A 12803-nucleotide genomic window follows, 5' to 3' on the forward strand; every position below is an offset into this window, starting at 1 on the left:
AGTAGTCCGTGTCTTTAAGGCGAAGTTTTTGCTGCAGCTCCCCAAATTCACAGCATTTTTTCGTTTGCTTCAGGTTATCCAAAGAGTCAAAAAACCCATGGAATCCCATTTTGGAAATTCTTCGAGGACAAGCCCAGGGAAAGACGGGATTTTCTAGCAGGGGCATAAGGTAGGGAAGAGGGGAAAATTATAAAAAAAAGACTTGCTCACTGACCCCCAACATTCTCAATGCAAAATCAATGAAAGGATGAGACCCTGTATCCCTGAAACCAGCGTGCTCTAGCACTCCAAGGCAGGCTATTTTTTGCTTTTAAACTTCCCTGTTTCGTTGCACACCGTTTAGAAGGTCACCGCAGGGTGTGGCAACAGGAGCAGCAGTAACTTTCCACTCCCTGATCTCAGTGCACCCTGGCATTTCACCGACGTCCCGCCAGCAGCCACTTCGCAAGCCAGGAAAACTGATCCCCAGGTGCTCCTGCATTGGGCTGAAGCTTCTCCCTGCAGCATGAAACGGTGTCCCTTACCGGCCCTCTCTCCCGCGCTCCTCCTGCCCCTGGCTACCCTCTGCCTGGCTCTTTCCGAAGGTAAAGAGGAATTTCGCCTTGCAATTATTTTAGAGAGCAAACAAGCAAGACTGAGGACGTTTCAGGTTTGAAAGAAATTAGAGGCAGGAGAAGCAAATAACATTTCTTTATAAAAAAAAAATAAAAAGAAGAAGAGAGGTATCTCTGAGATAAGCATTTTGTGATGTAGATATGACTTTGTAAAAAGTTGCTGGAAAACCTGAAGCTTCCATCCTGCACAGGTTTCTATCAAACATCCTACAGACAGAGAGCTCATGTTACAAGTTGGTAATTCAATCCGTCGCATTATTCTTGCACAAGTAATCCTTAGCATTGAAAAGAAAACGGATAGAGCATAGACAGTGAGGAAGAAGAAAGCTAGCCTCTGAAGCCACTGGAGCTGACAGTCACTGTGCGTTATACTAGTGCCATGGGGACAGTCCCTCAGTTTTTCCCCTCGGTTTCGCCTGGCACTAATATCTGAGCGGTAGTAACAAGTATCTTCCAGGTGAAGCATTAGGGGCCGAGTAGTGAGCAGCGCCGAAATGGATGGGATTTCTTTGGCTTCGTCTCTTTTAAGAGTTGCTGATTAAAATCTAGCATTTCAGCCTATGGTACCACTACAGTACTGCAGGCCATGTAAAACAAAGTGAGTGCTGAATTCCTCAGCAACAATTGTATAGCCATGTTATGTTGTGCTACACACCCTTGCCTTGAAGCAAAAGAGAGTTGCTGTTCTAACGTTTTTGCCCTTTGCATGTAGTGTTGGTGTATGGAAATATGGCATCCTCCAGATTCCTAGGCCATTCCTACTCTCCCAATAAGTTATCTACTGTACTGGGCAATCACCTCTTCTTACACTACACCTCCTCCTGTCATTTTCAGGGGACTGGGGGACATAATAGGTGATGCGCCAAAATTTTCCATCTGCACTATAGGGATAATGGGAGAAAACCCTTACAGTAAGCTCATTTTGTACAGAATAAACTGGAGGAGACCTCAGTACTGGAGAAACTCTTCAACCAACCAATTATTTTTTTTTATCACCAGTTATTTGCTTCATTCAAAGGATGGGTAGTGTGGTTTCCAATGTTTATTTTCATTTTTCACTTTCTTCCACATATATTTCTTTTAAGCCCAAGGAGCTTGATTTAACTCTGTTGAGGTCAATCCTTTTGAAACGGGTTTATATTTCACAAATGGTAATCCTGACACACACTTCTCAGCCGAAACTGTATTGAGGGGGCAGGACTAAAAAAACTAAAACAATATCCAAATGCAGGGTCAGCCCATGTCTCTAGTAGGAGAGTTTATTTCTAATTAAAAAGATGTAACAGAGCATAAAATTTCCAGACCACCGGGGCACTTTTTTCTGACAACTGCAAGACTGTTGCTAAGCCAGTGTCCTCTTGACTCCTCCTGCTATCCTCTGCTCTGAGAATTCCAGTTTCACGATACTTTTAAAGCTGTAAATGCTTCCTTCCTTCCGCTTTGCAGTCATCTCTGAAAGAGGGATCCATGTGGTCTCAAAAGCTCATTTACTACAACACCTTTTTGATTTATTCTTATGTTGAAAAATGTCATCACATCCTAATATATAAATATCATAAATAAATAAATAGGATTCTACTATATAACAACTTAGCAGCAACATTTTGGAGTGCTAAGTGTGTGATTGTTTTTTTGTATTATACCTTTGAGGTATTGTACAGTACACAGAAAGTATCATGCTGTGGAGGGAACCAAGAAAACGAATGTCCCCTGTTAAATTGACAGCAGCCCCTAGACATGCAGTGTACACATTACTGTGTGGTGTAGACATAGTCTTGATGACTGGGAAGTACATTTCTAGTGTCGGCATATGGACATTCTGTAATACTGAGAACTCTAAAGATAAGATACATAATATTCCAAAATCCTCAGGTGGCACTTTGATGAGAAATGTGCTTCCTCATTGATCATACATGTTTTATTGATGGCTGAACTTCCTCTTTAGATCCAGATTCCAATCAATCCATTCCAATAATTGGTTTCAGTCTGGTTTGAAACCAATACACATCCATTTTTAGAAATTCCAATTTATTCAGATTAGTTGGATATATGTGAATATGAAAAATATCACAGCAGTCATAGTAATTGAAGGTTATGCAAATGTTCTAATATCTAAAATATAATGCAAATCTGTGTGCATCCACATCCAAAGCATATCAAAGTGACTCAAATTGTGCAAATACAGAAATTTTAAATGTATTCACGAATGGCTCAGATTGTTCTACCTTAGTTCAGTTCTGATTATTCAAACCCCACCTAGTTTGGCAGGGATTTGAATGTAATTTGCCCAAATCTAGTAGGCACTATATTAAACATATCATACACTGAGCAGAGTTCACCAGTCATGATCAATGAAAATGTAAAAGTATGCTATTTTAATAAATGGAAGGCCTTAACTGGTTAATCGTTTCCTATTTTTCTAATCTGTTTCAAACATCTTGCATTTAGTTTGAACCAGTTGGTTCTAGTGGTGGCTCAAGCTCTTGAATTTATTTGGCGTAGAAGGGAGGATCAAGTTATTGCTTACATGTAATCATTTAAGTCACATTTTAATCCTTTTCTTACTTTCTTTTAGGGGCAGGGGCTGGCACTGGAAACGGCACATCAAGCAGCCAGATTCAGTGTCCCAGTAAGATTCTTTCATTTATTCTAGTGTAAAGCCTTCACACACAGAAAAATCCTGCATTAAGGAAGTCATAAGGTAGAATCGTTATAGAGTCATTGGGAAAGTATGGAGCTCCTCAAAGGTCTCATTTCTCATCAGCTGTATATCAGATTTAACATTTGAGGAAAATGTTGGACATTGTTATCAACATTCCATAATATTTTACCTATAGTAATTGAAATTAAACATACAAAGCCACAATATTTTATTGCAGAAGGGGTACAACAACATGAAGGTAGGGGAGTGGTCCCATGATATTTTGCATCTCCCTGACAAAATATTGCGCAGAAATTCTGCAAGGAAAAAGAATGTGGCAAAGGCTGCAAGCATGCATGATGGCAGCCTGGTTCACATGGAGATACCATTGTTTTAAAGGGCCAAGCGGCCCAAACCCCTTCCCCAAGAGTGTCAACCTCCCCCGAGACCCTCAGCCACCCACTGACACCTCTAGAGGCTTTGACCCCAAAAGGGGAAAAAATAGAATAAAATTTGTGCAACACCCTGCCCCCTTCCTAAACCCTTCCCCTTCTCAGAACTCCTCCACCACCCCGGTGGCAGGAATCCGTTTCCCCCAAAACCCTCCCCCTTTCAAAAAGAATTATGCCCTGTGGATGACGCTCACCCCTTACCTCAAAAACAGACCTTAGTCATTTGGGAGGTCCCATGGCTCTCCCACTTCCTCAAAGAAGAATCATTGATGGCTCAGCAGCGGCCCAGAGTGCTCCTTAGCTCTGGCCTGGTCAACGCCATTTTCCAAAATGGCGCCCTTTGCTCCTAGCACATACAGGCTTGGGCTAGGGACAAAAGGCTGGTCAGTGCCATTTTGGAAAATGGCATTTTGAGGATATATGAATAAAGAACATGTAGGAATAAGGATACACTGCTCTAGACTTACAAACTCCAGAACTAGCCCATGAATACAATCATTTTGAAATGAAATGAAAAACACAAAGGAACAGGTTGTTTCGTTTTGTGTCATTTCAAAATGAAACAAAAAAACCACCAACAAAATGTATTTTAATTCTGTTTTCTCTTTTGGGCACTTACAAATTGTGCACATAAAATGCAAACAGTGTGTGTAAAATGAATTTTGTGCATGCTATTTGCATTTTATTTATATATTTTGCAAATTATGTGAACAAAAAATGAAAAAATAAATTAAAAAAAACATTTTAACCCTTACCCCCCCCTCCCAAAGCAAACATTGGTGTGCATACCCCTAATCATGAATGGGATGTCAGGGATATGCCAAAAAAGTATCAAACACACAATTTTTAAAACATTAAGAGGAGTTAAATGTCTCTACTTATCTTGCTTGTTCTCATTTCTTCACGTTTAGATAAGGATTTCTGCTCACAGGTATCTCGGTGTTGCCAGATAGGTGTGGATGAATATGGCTGGATTGCAGCTGCAGTTGGTTGGAGCCTCTGGTTTCTCACTCTCATTCTGCTCTGTGTGGGTAAACTCATAAACCTTGGGCCCGATGAGCCCAAATACAACCAAGTATGAGAGGGACTTGGCATGTTACTACAAGGGAAGAAAAAAAGATTACCTTCTTCAAGGAAGAGAAAGATGAACCAAGGAGAGGGACAACTGGCTCTCTGCTGTAGGGACAAAATGGACAGTCAGTGGCACCAGCATTACAAAAGACGACAGCCCTGAACTGTTTCCCCTTCTCTTTTTATTGTACTGTTTGAGTCGCAGACGTTCTGACCTTATTTCAGATATGTTAAGTTTGAAATCCATTTCATATGAGCTATTTATGCAAAAATTAAATAAAGAATGTACTGTAAAGACAAATTTCCTAGCAACTGGGAGTGGACACTGTACACAAAACAGGTGTTTGTAAAATTTAGATATCAGCTTAGTGACAGAGATAACAAGACCATGATATTTAATAGATATGCAAATGACTGGCATTGTATTGTCAAATTCAATGTCAAAATAGCATTGGCAAACTTAAATAGCATCAAAATATGGGGTAAATTCAAACTATTGCAAGAGCTGAAATCTACAGTCCCCTGGATTCAGTGAGGCTACTTTGTGCCCGCGTGCAGTCAAAAAAGTCTGCCCGCCAAAGAAGCAATCAATGCCAGCTTATGTTATTCCATTTATGGTCTGAAAGGTCATGGCAAGCTCTATAAATGCACTGAGCCTAAAATAAAGTGTCAGGCAATAGGTATCTATGCTTGTCTTTCATAAAACTTAATCAGGACAGAATGCGATACCACAGGAGGGCATTGCTTTGTTTTAGTATATATTTGGCTCAATAATGAAATAATTACAGGTCTTGAAGTATCTACCAGCTCAGGGCAAACTTTAAACACAATATCTTCAGACTGCAGCTGCCAACATGGAAACCTAATGCCTTGTTAAAATGAGTTTTTCATAAGTTTTCAGACCATGATGGAAATGGAGAAGTTAGTTCTTACCTGATAATTTCCTTTTCTTGAGTCTAGCCAGACCAGTCTAGATACAAGGGTTATGCCTCCCAACCAGCAGATGGAGACAGAGATTAATAGGTTTGCTGACATCACTTTTATATGCTCCAGTGCTGTCATCAGCCTGCCGGTATTCTATGTAACCAGCTAAGATAAACATTTTTAATACATTAAACTTTGTCAACTCTCAAGCAAAAACCAGAGGGCTTTCAAGGGAGAAACAAACAGAAACAAGGCCAGACATAAACCTTATCCAGGAATGCAGGTTATTACCTTAACATCTAGCATGCTGACCATCACAAGCAGTTATTCTGAAAATGAATCAGGAGAATAATACATGTAGCAGAACAGGGAGGGTCCTTGATGGATCTGGCTGGACTCAAGGAAAGAAAATTACCAGGTAAAAACTAATTTCTCTTTCCTCTTCATGCAGTCTGACCAGTCCAGATGAATGGGATGTACCCAAGCTATCTCTCTACTGGATGGGACACTGCCAAGCTTGTTCTCAAGACTTACAAACCAAAGGAAGCCTCTTCCCTGGCTTGAAAGTCGAGACAATAGTGTTTTGAATAAGTATGCAAAGAAGACCAGGTCGCCATTTTGAAAATCTCCATTGGCAACACCTGGAAAAGTTCTGCCCACAAAGCTGCCTGCACTTTGGTAGAGTATGCCCTCAATTTCATGGGAAGTGACAATCCCTTGGATATGTAAGCCTTCCCTATCACTTTCATACTTTAATGAGCTATCAGTACCCAAATCGGAGCGGCCTCGGAGGGAATTCGCTAACGCCCTCCCCTCACCTTCCCCTCCCTTCCTCTACCTAACCCACCCCCCTGGCCCTGTCTAAACTCCCCCCTACCTTTGTTGGGGGATTTACGCCTCCCAGAGGGAGAAGTAAATCCCCGCGCACCTAGACGTGACCCGGGGGCGGTTCCGGAGGGCGCGGCCACGCCCCCGGACCGCCCTGGGCTGAAACCACGCCCCCAGGCCCGCCCCCGAAATGCCACCGACACGCCCCGTAAACGCCGCGCCGATCGGCCCTGCCCCCGACACGCCCCCCTCGGAAAACCCCGGGACTTACGCGAGCCCCGGGGCTCTGCGCGCGCCGGCAGGCCTATGTAAAATAGGTGCACCGGCCCGCAAGCCCTGCTCGCATAAATCCGGGCGGATTTACGCGAGCAGGGCTCTTAAAATCCGCCCCTTAGTGTAGCTGGGTTCAAAAAAGGTTTGGATAAGTTCCTGGAGGAGAAGTCCATTAATGGCTATTAATCAACTTTACTTAGGGAATAGCCACTGCTATTAATTGCATCAGTAGCATGGGATCTTCTTAGTGTTTGGGTAATTGCCAGGTTCTTGTGGCCTGGTTTTGGCCTCTGTTGGAAACAAGATGCTGGGCTTGATGGACCCTTGGTCTGACCCAGCATGGCAATTTCTTATGTTCTTACCAAGGGAGGGATTTCAAGACTTTTACCTCAGGAACTGCCATCCAAATTTCTGTCTTTTTCACCAGGCGCAAGCTCACAGCACAAGATTCTTGCCTGCCATCTGTCGGAGACAGAGAATACTGGCAGCTGAGGTCAACACGGGAGTCTATAAGGATTAATGTCAGCAAACCTGTTGTTCTCTGTCTCCAACTGCTGGTTGGGAGGCATAACCCATGTGTCTGGACTGGTTTGGCTGAGGAAAGGACCATATACCCAAGCATCCTATATTTTAAATTATCTCGGCTATCAAAGTAGGAAGCTCATATAGGCCTTTAGTCAAATTGTTGTAATTCATGGTACTATAGCCAAGGGTGTGTATCGTTTCTGTAACCAACTCACCTTTAAATCTAAAAGATCAAGACGTTTCAAATCAGTTAACATCAATGCAAAGAAAAACACCAAATCTTCAAATAAAGAATTCTGATATTTTTTGACATGTTTATTGTTTTTGTTTTGTTTTTAAAATTTTTACATGCATGTAATACTAGTAAGTAAACAATCACAAAACATTGTTCATCAATAAAACTCCAACATTTCCACATGCAAAATTAAATCAAATGGAGACATTCACAAAATGAGTCTTACTGTTGGACCCGCCAACATATCTGTATGCACAAAAAATATATAAACTCACATATTTACAAACTTACAGGGAGGGAAAAACAGGGAAAACAACCATCTTCATTGTTCTCACTTAAAATATGTGTGGATGACAAACACAATTACTAGTGGCTCATGGACCTCAGGAAACATCACTTTGGTGGATGATTCATACGCAAAGGAATGGAATAGGGAGAGACTCCTCAGTCTGGTGGGTAATGAATCAATAAGTGTCTGTAGCAAAGTCAATTTAAAAATAAAGAGAGAAGGACACAGACAAAAGGGCAAAGGAACAGATCTGAAACATAGCTAGGAAAGCTGCTAATGAGGCTCAGTGGCAGAATCCTTGGTTTGGAACCGCGGGATTGCAGGTTCATTTTCGCCAGATACCCAAAAGGAAGGAAGAAGCTATGTTGAGATGTGTTAGCAAGGGTGTACATAGAGAGGATAATTTTCAAAGGAATTTCCATGGCAATGGCTCATTATAAAACTGACCACCCAACATGCAGGTAAACAGAGGCATTCCTGGGGCAGATTTGGGGAGGGGTGTGGGTTTACGCGCATACTTCTGGATTTTCCAAAGCACACATGTACATTTTCACACAAAATTTCTGGTTAGTTTTGGTAAGGTAATTTTCAAAATGAAGATATGCACGTAACTTATGCGAGTAAATACTTTCTTCCTGCAGGCTGTTACAAAAATCACCACCCCTTAAGGGGGCAATTTTCAACCTATCCACTTTGGGACAAAGATCGCACACACTTTTTACTTGGGAGTTTGCATCAATTTTCAAAGCAAAAGGACGCAGATAAAAAAGTATATGCGATCACTTGTATCTGCTTGTTCTGCGGGTAGAATTTTACTGCAGAAGTGTGCACAAAGATTTGAAAATGCAGTCTGTGCGCATTCATTTCCTCCCTAGATCTAAACACGCCCCCAATAACGTCTCCTCTCAACGTGGCTAAAAGTACATGTGTTGTGAATCAACTTGCAGGATATTAGCCACACCAAGGGAATGCAATTTTCAGAAAATCGATTAACGTTGTTAAATCACTTTGAAAATTGTTCTTGTGCAGTTCGATTCACTAAAGTCATCTCCCATTCTGTGTCTCTAGCTGGGGGGAAAAGGGGGGGGGGGGCTTAGTCCATCCGACCTACAATGGAATGAGTGGGATCATGAACTCAGATAAAGAATCAATCACCGAAACTTTGATTCCTGTGGTCTTCCTCAGCAAGAAGATGTACAATCAAGTGGGTTCTACATTTAAATATGGGGAAGGGGAAATGAGTAAAGTTAAACTCGTAGGCACCACTCACACATTCAGTTGAAAGAACCCGTCTTTCACCTGAGTGCTAAAGTCTTGCATTTGAAGCCTACAAGTATAAAGCAAACATGGAACCCAAATATGTGTAACCTGTTTTAAGAATTCAGGTAATAATTAGAACAAAAATGTAAGATTTATTGTTTTATCTTAATTTTGTTAGTCAGAAACTTGCTAGCACCAGCATCAAAAAAACATTGAGCATGAACACAAAGCATCAGTGTCTTAGGACTGACCTCAGCAAGCATAACATTTCACATACTTGATTCCAAATAAATGTAAAAATGTAAGAGATCAAATACTGTTGGCCAAAGAAGAATGGAGACATAGGAGAAAGGGCAGAGCAGATTCAAGAGAGATATGAGTTACTAACTCGGAAATGTAGGTGGTATTGCTACTTTCCGTTTTACAGGTACCTGACAGTAACTGAGACTGTAACGTGCTCAGTTTGGTGGCCATGAGCATCAAACCCTCAGTTTTCCCTGAAAGTAGAACACATAGCATAATATTTTCTTTCAGCTGAGACCTGTGATATAAGGTAAAAAAAAAAACCGAGCAGACCTCTAAATTTGGAGATGTAAGCTTGATGACCCTATTCAACATTCTGTTCCCTTGACTAAGTCACCTCACCTCTCTGTGCTCAAATATATGTCACAATCTCTTTTTGGAAAAAGAAAACTATATTACAGGCCTGATTCTCTAAGGCTTCTTTCCCATTCTGCGTCCATAGGAAAAGATCTTGATAATTCAGGCCTTGGATCTTCAAGCCACTTTGCTCACTGAAGGACAAAACTAAATGCCTCTTTTCTATAGTAGATCAGCACAGTTCTCACAGAACACACTTTATTCATTTTAGATTATGGTAGCCATCAATCAGATACACCTTCATTTCATGACATCCTTTTTCACCAAGCCTGAATTATTTTAGCAAAGATGATCAAGTTGCATATAAGCTTGTCAACAGGCCATCTCCCATACTCTAGAACTTTATCATCAGTGATGTACCACAAATGCTCTTCCATGATGTAAACACTAGATGTCATAAAATCCATAGCAGTTATTAATTGCTGCTGGAAGGGTCTCAGTGGATTAGAAATTATCTCTGCAATTCTGGGTGAAGGGGATCGAAAATAAATGAAGGTCAGCACAGAACGTCAGCTTGGACAAGGCAAAACTGGTATTATACAAAAGGCAATTCCAACAGCAACAATCAACTCATTATTCTAAAGTACCTACCTATGCATGATAAAAATCTTTTTTAAACAAGCAAAATGTTATTTAGAAATAACTTCTCCACCATATTGTAGTGGAACTGTATGTCGTCATTTAGCTGTTTGGGATAACCTGGGGCAAAATCAGATGCATTTGAACATTAAATATGTCCAGTAATTGGAACAGATGAATATGGTATAGTGCTTTATAATTCCTAACTCATATAGCTACACTTTATTGATTGACCATTTCATCTTGAGAGGTGCTCTACAATCCACGTAAGAACTACTAAGGACTTTTCAATTGCTTGATGTGATCTGACGAAAAACCAGAGAAAATGAGTAGAAACTGGGAAAAAAAAAATCTGAGTTTTTGTAATAATTGTGTTGCAGTTGTAAGCTTGGTACAGAATCCACACATACAAACAGACAGAGCAGCAGATACACAGTTGACTCCATTAATGCAGTTTTTCAAAGTTCAGCAATAATTACACAAAGTGTAAATCACACAGGATGCATTGAATCAAACTCAAAAAGCTCAATTTACAAGGATCAATTACAAAAACTCTGAACAGTACAGTGGGCTTATCAGAGTGGAGGACTTATAGCTCATGCACCTGTAATATCCAAAGGTTTTATCATACTGGATATTACAGGTACTTAATTAAATAATGAGGCCAGTCTGGTGGCTCAGTGGCAGTTTTGTACATGGCTGTGCAAAAGGAGCTGGGTTCGATTCCTGGCTTAGGTCTTTTGCTCCCCGGGTCAGCTGAAGCTAGGGATGCTGCGGAGGTAGTATTCACAACCTCTGGAGGGAAGGAGCCAGCCATCATGCAATGATGACGATATCTACTTCACAGATTAAGAGTCCATATGTTCAGATTTTCCGAAGGAGCCCTGGTGCATGGACCCGGCTCATAACTGTCGCTATAACAACTGGATTAAATTAAACTGGATATGCCTGACCTTGAACTGGAGTTCCCAATTCGTGGCCATTGACTTATTTGTTGAGTCACAAAATGGCTCTGAGAGATACAAGCCCAGTCAGCTGTTACTTGATGTGTGGTTCCGCCCCTGAGGAGCCAGATTACTCATCAGGGATGCTAATGGGATGCAGGAATGCCAGGAAGGCATTTTTATCAGTTAGAATGCTAGGGTGCTAATGTTTTGGATCTTGGTGTTGACTTGTGAGTTCTGATACTGAATATGTGAAGATGTTATGTTGATGTTGAAGTAGTCTGAAGTCACAGCCAGTGTTGTATTGTGGAAGTCTTGTTCAAAGGTGCTGTGTCTGTTTGTTAGAAACAAGATTACTGGTAACCTGATCCTGCACTGAATTAATGGACTGGATTGTGCCAAACAGTAAGCATCTGCATTCTGACCTCATTCATACATTCTATTATGCCTGCAGTACTTGCAAGTTGGGACATGCCTATGTTATGAATAAACCAGCATTTGAGACACCAATCTCAAAATGGCTCTTTACCTCAGGAGCTTCCAGCCTGACACCTGAGGCAACGGAGCAGCAGATTCTATACAGGTCGATCCAGTAAAGTGTGCTCCGTCGGAGCGCACTGTCACCCTGCTCTGGACGCGTGTTTTCCCTTACCCCTTATTCAGTAAGGGGAGGAAAACACGCGGCCCACCCGCGGCACCTAATAGCGCCCTCAACATGCAAATGCATGTTGATGGCCCTATTAGGTATTCCCGAGCGATCCAGTAAGTAAAATGTGCAGCCAAGCCGCACATTTTACTCTAAGAAATTAGCGCCGCCCAAAGGTCGGCGCTAATTTCTTCCGGCGCCAGGGAAGTGCACAGAAAAGCAGTAAAAACTGCTTTTCTGTGCACCCTCCGACTTAATATCATAGCGATATTAAGTCGGAGGTCCCCAAAAGTAAAAAAAAGTAAAAAAATAAAATAAAATTTTGAATTCGGCCCGCGGCTGTCGGGCCGAAAACCGGACGCTCAATTTTGCCGGCGTCCGGTTTCCGAGCCCGTGGCTGTCAGCGGGCTCGAGAACCGACGCTGGCAAAATTGAGCGTCGGCTGTCAAACCCGCTGACAGCCGCCGCTCCTGTCAAAAAGGAGGCGCTAGGGACGCGCTAGTGTCCCTAGCGCCTCCTTTCCCTCGTTTGCACCGCGTCAGCTCATTTAAATACTGGATCGCGCGCACCGGCGAGGGGCTGGTGCGCGCGCCGGGAGAGCGGGCGTTAGTCCGCTCTCCCACGGACTTTACTGGATCGGGCTGATTGTGAAAGGTTTCAAGATTCAGCAGCACATTTGCATAAAAGATACCATTTTCACTATGCACAAAAAGGCCTTTTTTTTTTTTTTTTTTTTTTTACTGAAAATCTTAGCATTTAAAAAAAATTATGTTCCTTTAAAAAAAATATTTAAACCTAACTTTTTCCAATCTCAGTAGCATGTCAGATTCTCTCTTCTTTTTCCATGACACTTTTGTTTCTC

General features: G+C 41.7%; 1 protein-coding gene across 1 annotated transcript; it reads left to right on the forward strand.

Moving 5' to 3' along the window:
• Positions 1-385: 385 nt before the first annotated feature.
• Positions 386-5218, forward strand: TMEM213 (transmembrane protein 213). Its single transcript, XM_029599768.1, has 3 exons — positions 386-584; positions 3190-3243; positions 4619-5218. The coding sequence occupies exons 1-3, from the start codon at positions 506-508 to the stop codon at positions 4786-4788; spliced, it is 303 nt and encodes a 100-aa protein (XP_029455628.1). The 5' UTR covers positions 386-505; the 3' UTR covers positions 4789-5218.
• The last annotated feature ends 7585 nt before the right edge of the window (positions 5219-12803 follow it).

Source organism: Rhinatrema bivittatum, chromosome 4 (genome assembly GCF_901001135.1).
Source record: "Rhinatrema bivittatum chromosome 4, aRhiBiv1.1, whole genome shotgun sequence".
NCBI lineage: Eukaryota > Metazoa > Chordata > Amphibia > Gymnophiona > Rhinatrematidae > Rhinatrema > Rhinatrema bivittatum.

Excerpts from the sequence above, each read along its gene's own strand:
- TMEM213 (XM_029599768.1), top strand. The coding sequence starts at position 506 with ATGAAACGGTGTCCCTTACCGGCCCTCTCTCCCGCGCTCCTCCTGCCC. Across the intron at positions 585-3,189 it reads CTGCCTGGCTCTTTCCGAAG|GGGCAGGGGCTGGCACTGGA; the intron begins GTAAAGAGGAAT and ends ACTTTCTTTTAG. Across the intron at positions 3,244-4,618 it reads CAGCCAGATTCAGTGTCCCA|ATAAGGATTTCTGCTCACAG; the intron begins GTAAGATTCTTT and ends CTTCACGTTTAG.